A 16,460-nucleotide genomic window follows, 5' to 3' on the forward strand; every position below is an offset into this window, starting at 1 on the left:
ATAGATGACCATTGAGGGGTGGGGCAGCTTCCAGATCTGTAGTTCTCCAGAGCTGGAGGCCCTTGGCTCCAGCTGCTCTCTGGACATCCGTCTTCCCAGCAACACCTCACATTCTGCATCTGACACTCAGGTTGCGTCTTTCTTCCTTTTCCAGCTTGCTCTAGTCTTCGTCTTCTTCATCCCTGGAATGTTCAAGTCCATTAAAATGTAGCATCAGGGAACCAGCAAACCCATGAACACATGAAAACTGAGATTTAGCTTCCTGTTTTTCTGATGTGGCTGGAACCCCTTGACCTCACTCTCACTGGTGGAGAGATTGGCTTTGTGGACTTTGGGAAAATCACCTTGGCTTTTCTGGTCATCGGTCTTCTCATCGACAGTGAGACATGCGAAGAAAGAAATCTCAGAGGTCTCTGTCAGCTCTTATGGTTCATGCACCTCTCTGTCCCCTCCTCCTTTGTCCAGTTCTTGCCTTTTTGTTGTTTTCTCAGTGCAACCGAATCGAGACAAACCTAAATGTTGTGGAGCAAATCTAAATTTTCACCCTCGGAGGTGGCCCTTTCCTTTATGGCCTTACATCGTTCCATTATAGTCACTGTTGAATTCTGCAGGTCTTTCCTGAGCATCCTTAATTGCTGTCGATGATGGTGCTGCCAGGTTCTGTGCTCCAGGGGCTGCAGGTGTCCTAGTGATTTGAACAGTTGCAGCCCTGCTCTCACGGAGCTGACGGGCTCCCATTGAAATGGGGGCCTCGTCTGAGAACCTGTTCCCTAGGACAGGGGATATCACTCTGCAGACAAAGAGGAATCCTCACTGGGCCCAAAGCGCAGACTTCCTGTGCTTCCACGCTCCAGCTGTGGTGCCAACGGTGGTGCCGTAAAAATAGGGGAAGGAAGCGAAACGTGTTCACAGGTTGGTTAGAGATTTTGAAACCAACAATCAGCTCTCTCTCATCCACAAGAAACTAGAATCCACTGCCGACTTTCCGTCTCTCGGACCTGCCGTGCACACAGAGTGCCCTTTCAAAGCGGGGTTAGACTCTCTGTGCTAATGGCTTTTTCCGTGAACCCCACACAGCCAGCAAGTGTATTCTTTGATGGTTGCAACTGGACCAGTGCATTCAGGAATCTTTAAAGAGAAGCACCATCTTTGCCCTCAGTTGTTGGACTTTCAGAGCTGGAGCAATTAGATGGCCTCTGAAAGCATTCAGATAAGTCAGCAACTGGCCATTCCTTTCATGCTGCTTTTTTGTGTGTGTGTGGGCAGTTGGTCACCAGCGGGGGTCCTCTGTGATGTGGAGGAGAGGGAAGTTGAGGCAGAGTTCTAGGCTTGGCTCGTTGTGCATCAGCTTTGTGACCTTGGGTGTGAGTCAGTTTGCTATTCTGGCCCCTGGTTTTCCTTCTCTTAACCAAAGAGGTTGGCTTAGCAAGATTTTCAGGTTTCTTCTACCTTAAAAATTCTACTCCCTGCACTTGCATTCAAAGAAATGACTGTGTTACTCATTCGGATAGTTTCAGAATCACTGTATGATCACTTTGGGGGCTAGAAATTGGGGCCTGCAGTTGAGGGCGGGATGGAAAGAGGTTTGGGGTTCAAGGTAAGCTGTGGTAGCTGAGAATCCTGCTTCCTCATGATTCACATTTGGTTGGGGTCATCAGAGAAGAATGTTAATGCTGATGCCCGGACCACACCTGAGACCAATTAATTCAGAACTTCCACAGGCCTCGCCCAGGGTGTCGGTATTTTTAAAGTACTCCAGGCGATTCTCGTGTGCAGCCAGGGTTGAGAATCACAGCCGCAGATGCTTAAGTAAAGCTGTGGTTCAGTGTATGGCATCTGTTGTGATGGAAAGTGATAGTGGTTGGTTTAAACACACACACACACACACACACACACACACACACTCATGCATACAGAAATAACAAGTTCTAGATTCTAAAAGTGTGATGATTTGGTAATCACAGCTGCCGTTGGGGAATAGACGCCCTGAGGTCTGGAGCCCCAGTTCTCTCATATCTCTCGGTCAGTGGTTTTTCAACATCTTTGAAGTAGTGGAACCATCTGTAGTTGGTTATTCCTGCCCAGGAAACTCAGAGTACTAAGTGAGGGGTGGAGCTGGGGTTTGGGGTGGAGCAGGCGTGGATTCAAACAGACCATTATGTACACCCACGCTTTTTCATAAAACCAAGAAAGAGGCCTTGGTCGGTGATGCTGGCAACACCTTAGCCTTGACAAGGCCCCCCCCCCCTCCCCGGTGGATTCTCGGGGCCGGAAAAGGGGGTGGGAGGATGTGTTGTGCCCTGGGCTTTGGCAAAAGCGTTCCTACCTTTGGCTGAGAGCATCTTGCCACTTCATCAGCTGCAACATCTAAACCCTCCTGGTTGTGCCTCGGCTGTCATGTTCCCCTGCAGGCAATCAGTTCCTAAAGCTGTGAAGTCCATGGGGCACAGCTGTCCCTACCAAAACAGGGATGGAAATGGCCAAACTGGGAAAGGGCTGCAAAATTGGGTATCTCATTCAGGTGGTGAGTGGGCAGGTTTCAGTGGTTAAGAGTGCAAAGGGGGAATACTTAAATGGTGTGAAGTGAACATTAGAAGTGTAAAGAACTTGTCAGTTCTGATCAGCCCAGAAGGGTTTCACGGTGAAGGGGGCTTTGAGGAGCTTTGTAAGCCACAGGGTTTGGAACGCACTGGTCAGACCAGTGATAAGGGGCTGACCAAGGCACTGAGAGAATTGGAAGATCTGGCCCCTGCCCTCAGAGAGCTGACGGTCTTCCTGGGGAGCCATAGCATTGAAGTCTGTCCTTCTGTGCCACACTCACTGGTGAGTGCCACAGGGCTGCCGAAGTGGGGGGTATTGGAAGGTGGAAGGGAACGAATGCTTCCAGGATCTGGAGCTGAGCCAGCGAGAGGGAGACTCGCTGGGGCCCGCCGGCACCACCCCCTTCCTTCCAGCATGAAGTGGGTCGTGTCTGTGAAGCAGCCCTGACGGGCAGCGCGTTGCTGGCGGGGCCGGCTTTAGGACCTTGCCCTCTGCTTGCAGGAGTACGTTTTCCGTAGCTGTGTTTTCTTTTCCTGCAGGGGTGGGGGGTAGTCTTTGCCCAGTCCCTGCTTTGATAACTGGCGTCTGCCCATCTTCATTTCCTGCATCGTTTCCCTCGGATGGGCTTTTCTTTCTGGGTCCCCAAGTCCCGTGTACTGTGGCTGTTCTTGGTTTCACGAGCCACGTGGCACCCTCTCAGTGGCTGCGTTCAGGTATGGGTGGGAGCGATTATCTCTACTTCAGAGAATTCGAGATTGTCCTGTGCCGGAGATGTGGGATCCTCAGCAAATGCAGGACCTTGGCTGTCATTTCTCTGTGGGTGATTATTCCAGATTGCAGGGTCACGAGCTGGGCATAATCAGGGGCAGATAAGAAAGCCGTATATAGAGCAAAGTACATACTTCTGAAGGTGGCTGGCGGAGGCATTGTATATATATATAGAACACGTGTGTGCTTGTGTGTACATGTTTAAAAAAAGACCTGTATTTTCTGGGCAGCGGGCCTGAAGTTTCCAGTAAACATCGCCTCCCTCTTTACTTTTTAATTTTGTGTTTATGGTCTCTGTGCTTTGAAATTGTTTTGCTGTCACTCCAGCTCTGCCTGAAACAGGCGGGATAAGCCAAGCCCTTTGAAAGCCATGGTTTAAATCAGTTCTTCGAATTACTCTGGCCTGGCTGATTCCATGGCTCAGACATGATTACTCAAGCTCATCTAGAAGAATAAAAATAGAAACCTTGTGCATGAGGGTCGTGGGAATATGCAATTATGCGTTTATCCTCCACTTTGATGGCTGGAGGAGCCTCCTGCTGTGTGAAGGGTGGGGTGTGCCGACTCTGCTCTCCCTTTTGCCTGTTTTGAGGTCTCTGCTCTGGGGAGCAGGACTGCCCTGGAGCCCCCAACCTGAGAGTAAGTCTTCGGAGTTTGTGGCTCGGAGGATGCACACACTAAGTTTAGGCATTGCTAAGTGCAAACGGCTTCTCCTAATAGAATCAGTGCATGACCCTGTCGTTCTTGGCTTCCCTTGTTGGGTTGGGGGGCGGAGGGGAGGAATAGGGGAGCGGCTGGGGAAGCCCACCGTGGAAGCACTGGGGCGGGGCGGGGTTAGGGGTGGGCTCTGACCGAGTCCAGGTGGATCACCTCGGTGAGTGTGAAAACGGGGGTGAGAGAGAGAAGGTGGAGAGCAGGAGGAAGCTTGGGGAGGAGAAGCCACAAAAGCCGCAAAGCTGGCCAGGGCCCGTGCGGTGGGGGCGGTGGCAGAGGAAACACGGGCTGTGTTTTTCTTCTTTTTTCACTGCCACTTTTAGTCCCACACTGCTAGGAAGGCTATTTTGGAATCCTCTCATTGACCAGGAGCAGCTGTTGTGGAGTAATGAGAGAAGGGCATCCTGTAGCTGCTCTGCCTGGAGCCTCTCAGTGCCAGGGGCATGCGTGGGGGAGGGCTGACCTCATACCTTTGTCAGGGCGACCTTTCTCTAGACAAAGAGACCAGTGACCCAGAAGGGAGGGGCCCTTCCAGAGGGGTCCAGGGCACTCTGACCCGCAGAGTTCCCCAGAAGCCACAGATAAAACTTCTGACAGAGGGCAAACAACCCTGAGTGTGAGCACTGCATGCAGCTTTTCTCTTGCAAATTCAGGGAGCTGGCGGGGGGGGGGGATGTGCAACAGCTTCAGATGACTGATTCTGAAGAAGCCAGGGTAGGAGACCCCAGAGGGATGACAGAGACACCCTAAACCTGCATTCGCCCTATCCCACCTCCAACCTGGTCTGCAGGGCATTGCTGCCTTGCCGTTACCTTAACAAAACTTTTCTTTTTTTTTTTTCCCTCATTTAATCTCTTGGTGATTTTGAATATGAGGAAAATAAACCAGATTTCCTTCTACCTGTGATATTCTTCAGCCTCACGGTGGGATGATGTGTAGCCTGGTTTATAGTTTGCGGCTTTCCCGTTATTTTGTCTTTATAGCGGCCCTGGCTGGAGATAGGCCACGTGGTCTTATCCCTTATTTGTAGGTGACACATGCAGGGACAATTCATATGCTAGTGTGAAAACAGGGAGTGAGACTTGTCCCCCAGGTCTTTGAGTGCTTTACCATGCTGTAGTGCCTCACTTGGGATGGTTTGTAGGGTGTCTGAATATATCTTTAAAAAATAGCATTAAAAAAAGTCAATTGCATAGTGTGTATGTATACACATGCACATTTTATGGCACGTTCTCTATGCTTTAGAAAATGATGGTTTTTTTTCCGACTGCTTGTCTTTGAGAACCACTGTGACCTTTCCTATGTACAACAGTTTACAGAGCACTTTTGTGAAAGGGATTTCATTTCATCTCTGTGACAACCCTGCAGGTAGGGGTTAAGTGTGGGCCCTGAGGGCTGCATGGGGATGGCTGGAATCGGGGTGCACTCTACTCAGGGTGGAGCCTTCCTATTTCGCATATACCTTGGAAGGCACGGCTGAGACTCGGGGCCCCTCTCCTGGAGCAGAAGGAAGATCGGGGCGTCTGGAGTTGAAAATTCCAACTTTGCCCCTCATAGCTCTGGGGTCTTGGCGCAACCATTCCAACTCGCTGAGCCTCGACTTCGGGGTACGAGTCTTTCCATCAGAAGCTGTGAAACGGCACCCTTTCACCCCGGGTGGATTGTATAATAGTTACTCACCTGTTTGGAAGTGACTTGAAATTATCTAGTTCAGCCTCCCCACTCCCCACAGATGGGGAAACTGAGACCTGGGGAGGTGCCGTGACTTGCCCAAGATCCCACAGTGAACTGGCAGCAAAGCTGGATCTCTTCATCCGACTCCTGGGTTTTTGTTTGCTTGTGCTTTGCCTGATTTGGGGGTACTTGTTCTTGTTAGTTCACAGCCTGGCAAATAGCCATTCCCCTACTGTGGTTAATTGTTTTCAGGAGTGAAGTCAGCTAGCGCCCAGGGATGAAAGTGTGAGGCCGCAGATGTAAACTTCCTGGGGAAAGGAGAACTGAGAGAAGAATGGGCCAGGGCAGTAAACACTTTCTGAAGCTTGCTCACAAAGCCTGATGTAGACCGATGCAGGCTGAATCAGTTTTCCATGTGCCTGATGATAAGTGTGCTTTGCATGCTGAGACATTCCACTCGAGACTTTGGAAAGTAGGCTGCCTGTTTTCCCTGAAGCCCCCGGTGCTTTTCTCCGCCCCACCCCCATTTCTCTAGGGCTTTAAATCATCTTTGGCTGGGGTTTGAAAGCAACCCACCACAGGGTTTGTGCAGTGTAATCAGGCTAAAACATTATAAACAGACCACCAAACCATCGTTGGTCTGAGGCCAAGAACCTTTCTAACATTTGATTATCTGCCCACAGTATTCAGTCTTGAGTTCAGTGGAGGAGACACTTTATTTCAGGGTTGCTAGAGATCAAGTGCAGGAATCTGGTATAATTTGTCTTGTTACCGTCTGGTTTCATGGAATCAGTTTCTTTTGGCTTTCACTGGGCTCCTTGGGAGAGGAAAACCCTCGAAATGGTGGAAAAAGAAGACACACCATCTCCGCCTCCCTGCTTCCCCGAGGGGCGTGCATTTGGCTCCGCAGCGTGCAAGTGGCTGAGCAAAGTTCTTTCCTTCGAACACCCTCAATTGCTAATCCTGCCCCGACAATCTCCGAGTCCCTGTCTCTACTCATGGGTTTCCCAGATGGGTTCCAGGCCAGAGGCTGACAGGAGAAATGGCCGCTGTCCCCAAAGTAACGTGGGACTGGAGGTGGTTTGGAGAGTTGCCTGGCAACCTGCCCCTCCCCGATGGCCGATGACCCAGGATAGTGGTGATCCTCAAGTGACCTCTTCAACAAGTGAGTCACTCACCCCCAGATAACCACCCAGTACTTTCAAGGGAACTGCTCGTGTCATTGTGGCCGTGGCCACGGGTTTCCGTGAAAATGAAAGTAGAGGGGTTGGTTGCCTTAGCGTTTTTTTTTTTTTTGTCATGGATTCATGACTCCCCAGTGTTTTCCTCATAAAGGCTTCCTTTGATTTCCCTTACAACTTATGCTTGGCATCAGTTTTATCTGTTTATAACAATAAATAATTGACATTCTTCTAACGTCTTTGGCAAAAAAGGAAAACCTGTCCTGATTTTTTAATTTTTCCATAATACTTTCTAGGATTGTCTGTGGGCATACATATTTTTCTATAGTGGTCATCAGAATGTACCAGTGAGAGTCTGAACAGGAAAATGGACTATCTTTAATACAGGACCTTAGTTACACTGGCGATAAAGGAGCCGTGAAGCCAGCCGTGGAAAGGTGAGGCTTCCCAGAGCTTAACAGCAGGAAGCTGCTGTCACTATTAGGAAATAGGTGGTATCTCCAAGCCCGGATCGGGGTCACTGGAGGAGGTGCAGCTGCCAGAAGGCCCACCCAAGATAGAAAGGGGCAGGGACGAAACACCTGGTCCCCACTTCCTCCCTCCTGTGCTACCCCGGGAGTGCTCCCAGTTGCCTGAACCCTACCTGATGTCACCTGCCTCGGGGCCTGGAGAGTCAGGGGCCAACCCTGGGGCATCCAGAGCAGAGACTGACAGATCCAGGAGTGGACCTGGGGGCAAGCAGGACTGGGCCAGCTCCGCGGATGAGCCTTGCACTTTAAACTGATACTATCATAAGCCTTTCCTGTGTTTTCCCATGCTTTTCATAGTTGTGCATGATACTTCATCAAGTGGCTTGTGAACCTAACCGTTGGCCAGCAGTGGAGTGAGTGCTTTAAATGATTATAAATCTGCAGTTCTCAAAGTGTGAACCCCAGCTCGGCAGCATCCTCAGGGAACTTGCTGGAAGGGCAGAGCTTTGAGGCCTCTTCCCAGATCTTCTGAGTCAGAAACCCTGGGGTGGGGCCTGGGCAATCTGTGATTTAACAGGCCCCCCAGGGGATGCTGATACACGCTCAAGGTGGAATAGCACTGTTACAGGGGGTGCTGCTCTTTTCATGGGAGGGTGAGCGGGGGTGCAGAGGGGCTCCTAAGAGCTGGAGGGCTTCCAGAGCAGTGCTGTGGCAGGGAAGGCACAGGACTCCAGCACTTCACACTGCTGGGGTCAAGTCTTGCCTTTTCTCCTAGTCTCCTTGGGGGCTTTTCCTTCCTCTTTTGTTAAACAATTAAAAATGTCCAACCTTGGGACTATATAAGGATTAAATGAGATAACATGCATGGAGCTTTCGGGGAGGAAATGCACCTCTGGGCCATGGGGAATGGATGCCCGTGCTCATACCTGAGGTGTGTGGTCTGAAAATCAGTGGCACCTGCGTTGGAGGCCCCCAGGCATGCTTTTAAGTCCATAGGAATATTGGCCTGAGAGTTTGCTATCTAGAGCCAAGCTTCCCCAGCCCCCAGCCCCGCTTTTATGAATGGGACTAACCTCACCCTGTGATTGATTATCATATCCTTGTTTGGCCAGTTGGATAAGGGGAAGGAACTCCAGATTGAGATCCGGGACCATGGGCTTCCCACACCACCTTTGTGCCCCTCCCTGGGCATGACACAGCTTTTCTGGGCTTTCCCTTGATTGTCTGTAAGACCTTCTTTGCCTCCCTTGCTGAACGTTATTGCAAATTAGATGGGGTGATGGACGTGAAAACTACAAAGCCAGTAGGGTCCACGCTTCTGCCACAGCCCACTTGCCTCCTGTGTAAGCCTCTCATCTTCCTGCTAGCCCAGGAGCTGCTTGATTTTCACATTTGTCAGTGCAGACAGGGATGGTGGGATGGCTGTCGGCCTGATAGTGACCTGTGCAGCAGACACCAAACCAGGGGCCATATACATATTTTACTCCTTTTTTTTTTCTTGTATGCTGGATGGCAGGTGTTCTAGTTTGCTAGCTGTTGGAATGCAACACACCAGAGATGGACTGGCTTTTAATAAAAGGGGATTTATTTCATTAGTTCTTCAGAGGAAAGGCAGCTAACTTTCATCTGAGATTTTTTCTTACATGGGAAGGCACAGGGTGGTCTCTGCTGGCTTTCTCTCCAGGCCTCTGGCTTCCAACAACTTTGTCCGGGATGATTCCTTTTTGCACCTCCAATGGCCTGGGCTGAGCTGCGAGTGCTGAGATGAGGTATGCTGAGCTGCCTGGCCTTTCCTACATTGAGCTCTCTCATTTAAGCAACAGCCAATTAAGTCAAACGTCATTCATTGTAGCAGGCACGCCTCCTAGCCAACTGCAGATGTAATCAGCAACAAACAAGGTTCCCGTACCATTGGCTCATGTTTGCAGCCAAACTAGGTGCCTTCACCTGGCCAAGTTGACAGTTGAATCTAACTACCACAGCAGGATCACATTTCATTATTTTTCCATCTGAGTATCCTGTTATTGCAGCACCATTTGTTGAATTTTTTCTTTGTTTTGTGTTTGTTTTGCTTGTTTGTTTTTTGGGAAGTGCGTAAACTGGGAATCGAACCTGGGTCTCCCGCATGGCAGGTGAGAATTCTGCTGCACTACCCTTGCACCTCCACATTTTCCTCTTTTAATCCTTCCAACTACCCTATCGAGTAGGGAGTCTTACAAGATATAACCAGGGCTCAGATAGCTTAGGAGGAAGGGTGTGAGCCAACCTGTTCCTGAAGGGGCAGGCGGAGCCTGGTTTGCTCTGAGCCGCCCGGAGTTGTTGCTGCTAACAAGGGAAAGAAAACTGGGTAAAATGTTCTTGCTGACTTGCCAGGCTAGGTTGGGTCTGTGAGTATTATCATGGGTGGAATTAAACATCCCTGGAGGGCTCACCGGGACACTGCTTACCGGAAAGAAACAAAGGCAATCATTTGTTCCATCTTCCTGTCTTTGTGGACCAGCTACCACCCCACTGTAGATGTCTTTGAAGTTGACAAAGTGTCTTCACTTACCTCATTTCATGCTTCCCCATTTAATGGGTGAGGAAATTGAGGCTCAGAGAAATCAAATGGCTTGCCTGGGGTTACACAGCAAGGAATTTGAACCCAGATCTCATTCTTGCTCTCCAGGGCTCTTCCCTGACCAAGGCATGGGCTGCCCTTGCACTTTTCCCGTTCCTCCTGGGGAGGGGTCTGCAGGGTGGTCTGTCATGTGATGAGTTCGGAGAAGACAGCCTGAATCTTGGGCAGGTCAGAAGATGTCCTCATTCTCCAACCGACACACATTACCGAAACATTTGGGTTGCAACTAGAGCTGACATTTAGGTGGGAGGCATAGCCTCTGGGATGGAGAACTGGCCTCTCCGTTCATCCTGTATTTATCCTGTATTTGGGCGTCAGGGGATGGGGTCCCACCCAGTGGCTGCTCCTGGGCAGGGCTAGGGGCGTTCACCTGGCCTCCCTCTAAGGCAGACTCGCAGAAAACAGTCTTATCTTCAAGCTCTACTCAAAATTGCTACCCTGAAGAGAAGGCTATGGCGAGGCTGGGTGTGATCGCTGAAGCTCAGGGCCTGCCTGGGCAGGTCCTAATGACTGTAAATAACTGTGTGAGGCGGGACCTACCCCGAGCCTTCAACTTAATAAATATACGTGATTTCTAGTGTAGCCAGGGAAGGTCTGAGGATCCTAATTACCAGAGATCTGCTTTACAAGCATATAGGACAATGTGGGCTGCCCCACCTAATGGAAGTGTAGGGCCATGTCCATTTAACAGGTGTCACAAAGAAGCTTTGTTCCAATTACTTATTAAGAAGTTATTTAATTATTTAATCTAGTTGCACCTGATTTGCCAAAGTGACTGACTTGATGTGTCAGGACTTTTGGAATCCTCGCTTTTTCCTTTCCTTTCCTGGATTTAAATGCCCTTGAATCTTAACCCAGCTCCATACCACTTGGCCCCTGGGAAGGCTGCAGGGCTGCAGGAGGGGGCTGCATGGGGAGGTGTGTGGTGTGATAAGTCCAGAAAAGTCGGCCTGAGCTGGCTGGGCAGGTCTCGGTCAAGTCACTTCACTTCTCTGAGCTTCAATTTTTACATCAATAAAATGGGGCTAATGATACCCATCTCTTAGGGTTGTTGTAAGATGGAGTTAATGTGCTTACAAAGCTGAGCCCAGTGTTTGTCAGCTTGATGAGAGCTGCTAAATAGTTGGTTGATGCCTTCTCTCTCTTGGTTCCTACCCTTCTTTTCTTCTCTTGGTGTTAGCCTGCTACAGGATAGCTGATTGCTCACCTAACTTGCTTTACTCCATTGACAAATGAGCTATTACGTACTAAGGCAGCCTCAGAAAGGTTTAAAAATGCCAGTGAAGTCTTGTAGTCCATTAGGTGCTAAGGTAGGTCCTTTGTTGTGTTTCAGGATTGAAGGCTCTAGGCTATAATTCCTGGTCCCAGGACCTGTGAGTTTTAAGTCCGGAGATCATTTGGCTTCAGACTGACTAGCCAGCAAAGGAGAGGGCAGCTCTGGGAGCATGTCTTCTTTCTGTCCTGGACACAGGTGTGGCTGGCATCAGGGCTGGCTCCCTGGCATGGGGCACATACAGTCACACAGGGGCCCATGTCTTTGAACTTGTGTTTTATAAGTAAAATCCGATGGGGATTGGAGCCTTTGTGTGGGCAGAGGAGAGACATGCCGTGTCCATGTTCCCTGCTGCCCCATTCGCATAGAGCATTTGCTACACCATGGGCACTGGATTCCGGTGGACCCATGATGTGTGGGAGTTGAGTGAGAGTCAAAGTACGTCCAAGATAAGCATGTTGTATCTACAGTTGAGTAAGTGGGTGGGTGTGGGCTGACAGTCCCGAGAGGTCACACTTTCCATTTGAACCAGGGCCTGTTTTGAATGCAGAAGGAAGGTGGTGGTGTTCCAAGAAAAGTGAAAGACCAAGGAACCCCATCATTCCCTTGCTTACTCATGGTCCTTCCCTGTTTTAGCCAAGCCCTTATGTCAAAAATGATGACACAGAGGAAAGGGAAAGGTCGGTCAATCCATAGTTTCTTTTCCTTTCGGTCCTTCCTTCCTCATCCATAAGCAGATAGTCGAGAGTGTTGGTAGAAATGTGTACATAGAAAGAAGTGAGGTAAAAACAGTTGAACTATTTTTATGCAGCATTTCTACTATTTTGGTAAGAACGAAATACATAGGCATGTAAAAGCTATGAAATACAAGTTGTAATTATAATGACTCTAAATACTAGTTGCATACTTTTATGTTTATGATTAAAACTGGCATTGCATGATACAACAATGAAAAGTAAACTCCATGCTGATAATTTAAATTTCTGTTGTTTCTTAGAATGATATTAAATAGCAAATAGGAGCCACCATACAAGTCAAGAGAAAAATGGGTAGGGGGGAGCTTTATATTTTAGTACTGTAATGGTTTTTTTTTTTTTTTATCTTTTTGAACATAGGGCCTCATATTTTCATTTTGCTCTGGGACCCACAAGTAATGTAGCTGGCCCTGGTTTGCATCCTGGGGTTGGAGGTCTCAGGCCAAACCCATTTTTCTCACACTGCCCTCTGGGTTGCAAAGCCAAAAAAATAGCCCATAGGCAAGTGAGCTGGGGTGCTTGCTTTGAAGGTTCCAGGCTGTCACAGCTGATGATGGGTCTGTCAATAGAGGTCACAGTTGAGGAATTTCAGAAACTACAAAAATACCCTCGTTGGGGGTGGTTTTTTCTCTGAATGCTTGGGTCGAATTTCATCTCTACCTCTTAACTCCTTGAGTGACTTGAGCAAGTAGTTCAAGCCTCTTAAAGCCTCAGTTTCCCCATCTGTATGTGGGGATAGTGGTAACCACCTTATATGGTGGTCGCGAGGATTAAATGGTACAGAGGAAGCAGTTAACATTGGGTCTTGTTACATGGTGTTGAATAAATGCAGTGGTCCTGATGGTGAAGAAGGGAAGGAGGGAAAAACAATTCTTGAAGGTGAAAGGACCAAGCTAATATCATCTGGGGACCCAGCTTTTCACTGCTAACTTGAGAGCTTCTATGACGACAAGGGTCCAGGGAGCCTCTGCCTTAGATTTCTGAGCTCCTCTTCATAATGTTTTAGTAGTTCCAGAAGGAAAAAAAAAGTTTAGTTTGGAGTTTGCAGAGTTGTCTGTACCCTCTGCTGCTTGCAGGTCCTGTGACCTTGACAGTCCCTTCCCTGCCACACCTCGGTGTCGTCAGCAGGGAGTGGTAATGGGTCTGCCTGCTTTATAGGGTGAGGCTGAATGGAGAGGACATACTGTAGAAATCTTTTATAAACTTGAACACAGGTTGCTAGTGTTAGGACTCGATGGTGAATCTTCAGTATTGACTTCACTCCTGCCGTGGAGTCTGTCCAGAGAGGCCTTAAGAAGCTGTTACTTTGTTTGGGCCTCAGTTCCTCATCGGTGAGATGAGAGGCCAGGACTTTGATCTCCAGAACTGCTATCGGCCCTGATGTACCATAAACTAGCCCCTAGCAGGTTAAGGGGTGGGGGCCGAGAGAAAGCAAACCAGCAGAGTTTGGAATTGCTCCCTAACTGGGCCACAATGGCAGGTTTCAGGGACTCAGGAAGGGGTGCAGCCCAGCCTTGTGGTCTGAGAAACATCAGATGATGGGAAGAGAAAGGTCCATGTGAATGTAACAGGGTTTCTCTCTACCCCCTGCCTCCCAAACCCCGGTGGCTTGTTACTCTCCAGCTAACAGCTTGGCAGCACAGAGGCAAACCACAAAGTACATTTGAGGCCCGGATCTACTCATTTGGAGGGTGGGGCCGCGTTTCTCTCCCGCCACAGTGAGCTAATTAAAGAAAACAAGCTTCTGGGGTTGGGAGAGAATGGGCTGCAGGGCGCTTGGGGAGGACTGCTTTTGGTTGTGGAGGCCTCCAGAGCTGGGTGGGTGGGAGTGGGTCCAGGGCCGCCCCCCCCCCCCCCCAACCCAGCGCTTCCCCAGTGTAGCTCCCCAGGAGGTGCTTTGTTCCAAGATCTGGGTGAGGCTGAGGGCAGGGTGGTCCCCATGTGTAAAGGGACCCATGTGGCTGAAGATGGGGAAGGTGTTTTTGAAATGCTTCCCAGGTGTGACCTTTGGCCCCATATTGTGGACAGAGCCGGTGTCCTGAGAGCCAGCCCTGTGAGTAGCCGGACAGTCCCTCTCTCTGTGGCATTGTCCTTTGGATTCACACACCAGCTTCAGTGGAGGTGGGTGTGACTTCTGTATTCCCTGAGAGTAAAGCGACCCTCAGAGTAGCTGTTTTTGTTCCAAGTCACAGGACTGGAAAGTGAGAGAAGCACTCAGGACTTCAGCCTCCGATCGAGTGCGCTAATTGTGTGGGGCAAAGCAGACCCCGATATCAAACCCTACTGTCTTGTAACCATCGTGGCTGTCCAGAATTAGAGCCCAACTCACAGCTGCATACTGTTTTATGGAGAAGACAGATTGCTGAAACATGGATTGTGCAAATTGAATTATGTTTTAAGCGTATCGGAAAACCCATTTAAAGGAATCCTGTTGTGATTCATCTTGAAAAATGAAGAATCATATTGCCTCCCTGACAGTTTTCTATTTTTGTAGATTTCATGTGGCAAGACCACTTTCAAAAGGTCCCCCAGTGTTTTGCTAGCTTATGATTGTCCCCCCATGAGGATGGTTTACTACTCAGGTGCTCAGAAGCTGGGGTTCACATCTGCTGGGGAGCCCAAGGAATATGCAGGACCGGGGCAGATGCATTTTAATTCGTGTATTCAAAGAAGTCCGGAGCCCGCTGCAGCCTCGGGGGTCGCTCAGGCCAGGTGTCGTGACGTGCCATGAGGGAGGAATTTTTGTTATCGATGGTGGTGGTGACAGTGGAACTGTTGCTGACTGGGCCGTGTGCCCACCGCCTCACATAGATTATCTTGTTTAATTATTGTGACTAATAATTAATGGCGATGAAGTTCGTGACTGATTTACCTATACTAACTCATACAAACGTCTGTTCCTCGAATGGCCCCCTCTCACCAACTCGGGTTCTGATGTGCTTTGCTGTGCGGGCGGGAGGGAGAAGTGTTATTTATCTGTGCACTGAGGCGAAAACAAGGTTGGCACTTTCTTTTCCAGGCCCTCCCCTTCATGAGAAACCAGAGACCCAGGGATGGGTGGTGACAGCTCAGGGACGTGGAGCAAGGCGGGGATTTTGAGTCCAGCCTCCTCACTTTCTTTCCATTAGGAAAATCACAGTGGGAAGAGTGGGTTTTTTTTTTTTGTAACTTTTTAAATTGTGTAGTATAACATATATACAAAGCAAAGAAAGAAAAAAGCAATAGTCTTCAGAGCACTCTTCAACAAGCGGTCAAGAGTGGTGTTTATAGCCCTTTCTTGTTGCTGTGTAAATTCCAGGTTGCTGGGGTTCAGCCATGTCCCGCCTGGCGTTTTGTACCTCCCTTGGGTGCCTGGGGAAGCTGTCTGTCCCGTGCTGGGTGGGTAGCTGTCTGTCTGTCTGTCCCGTGCTGGGTGGGTAGCTGTCTGTCTGTCCCGTGCTGGTGGAACAGCCGCTCAGGGTTTACTGCACCATCAGGAGGCCCTGGGGCCGTGGAGTAGAAGCAGGCGAAGGCCTCTGCTGGGTCCCCATGTGTCTAGAATAACTCCATTGGCCCTTTTAGCAAAAGGAGCCAATTATGGGTAAGTGTATGCATTTGGTGTTTGAGACGCATACCAAGTGATGCTGCTGCCGCTTTTCTTTTCTTTTGACTGTGAACCTCTGACACTGTAGGAAATAAGAAACTTTCCCGTACTTAATTTATGCTTACTCTGCTTTCGAACCCTCTTGGCCCCAGCACAGGGTAAATGAAACTGAAGCTTATATTAATATTTATGTTTGGGAGTCAATGACCTGTTTAAATGCTTGGATGTCAGAAAGAAGTTTCCAGTTGAGCCAGTCCCCTGCCTCTCCCACCCTCTGCTTAGGCAGTCGGTGGGCCTGCACACTGGCCTAGATGGTGCCCAGAGAGTAGTGGCGATGTGGAGGCTGAGCTGTAATTGAATTACATGCATTTCTGCTCCTTAGGAGAAGCCAGGTAAAGTTTCTGGATCTTGGAAGGGTAGTTAATATTCTTGATAACTAAGTTAAAAGATCCAGGGGGAAGGAATTTCAAGACTGGAATGTATCATTTGCTGTGCATCCTTGGGAAAGGGGCCTCCCTCCTCTGAGCCTTGACTTCCTCATCTTTAATTGAGAATAACATCCCCGACCCCTTGTAGCTCATGGAGTGGGTGTGGATATTAAAGTGCTTTGTTAGCTGCCGAGGCTCTCGCCGAGGTGATTTCTGACACTGAGGGATGGGCAGGACAGAGGGGGGTAATGAAGAAAGCACGCAGGCTGGTGTGTGCTGGGAGTTGTCTTTGTGGAATAGATACTCGACTTCATTTTCAGGGGCGCCTCAGCTGTGGGGAGCAGGAATTGGAGTACACGGATATTTATTCCTGCCATCAAGCCAGCAGGGTTATGAGGCACCTGCTCTGTTTAAGACCCTGTGAGTAAAATCCCAGTTTCTGCCCTCCAGGAG

General features: G+C 49.3%; 1 protein-coding gene across 2 annotated transcripts in view; it reads left to right on the top strand.

The window, feature by feature from the left end:
• The window catches only part of SMAD3 (SMAD family member 3), a 120,825-nt gene that overhangs the window by 16,863 nt on the left and 87,502 nt on the right, over positions 1-16,460 (top strand). Inside the window, exon 1 of one of the 2 annotated variants that reach the window (XM_077128288.1) lies at positions 13,890-15,971. The exons of the other annotated variant lie outside the window; for it this stretch is intronic. Coding sequence (XP_076984403.1) covers positions 15,943-15,971 — 29 coding nt within the window. The 5' untranslated portion in view covers positions 13,890-15,942. Of the gene's footprint in view, positions 1-13,889; positions 15,972-16,460 lie in introns of those variants that run through there. 2 annotated transcript variants of the gene reach the window in all.

Source organism: Tamandua tetradactyla, chromosome 14 (assembly GCF_023851605.1).
Source record: "Tamandua tetradactyla isolate mTamTet1 chromosome 14, mTamTet1.pri, whole genome shotgun sequence".
NCBI lineage: Eukaryota > Metazoa > Chordata > Mammalia > Pilosa > Myrmecophagidae > Tamandua > Tamandua tetradactyla.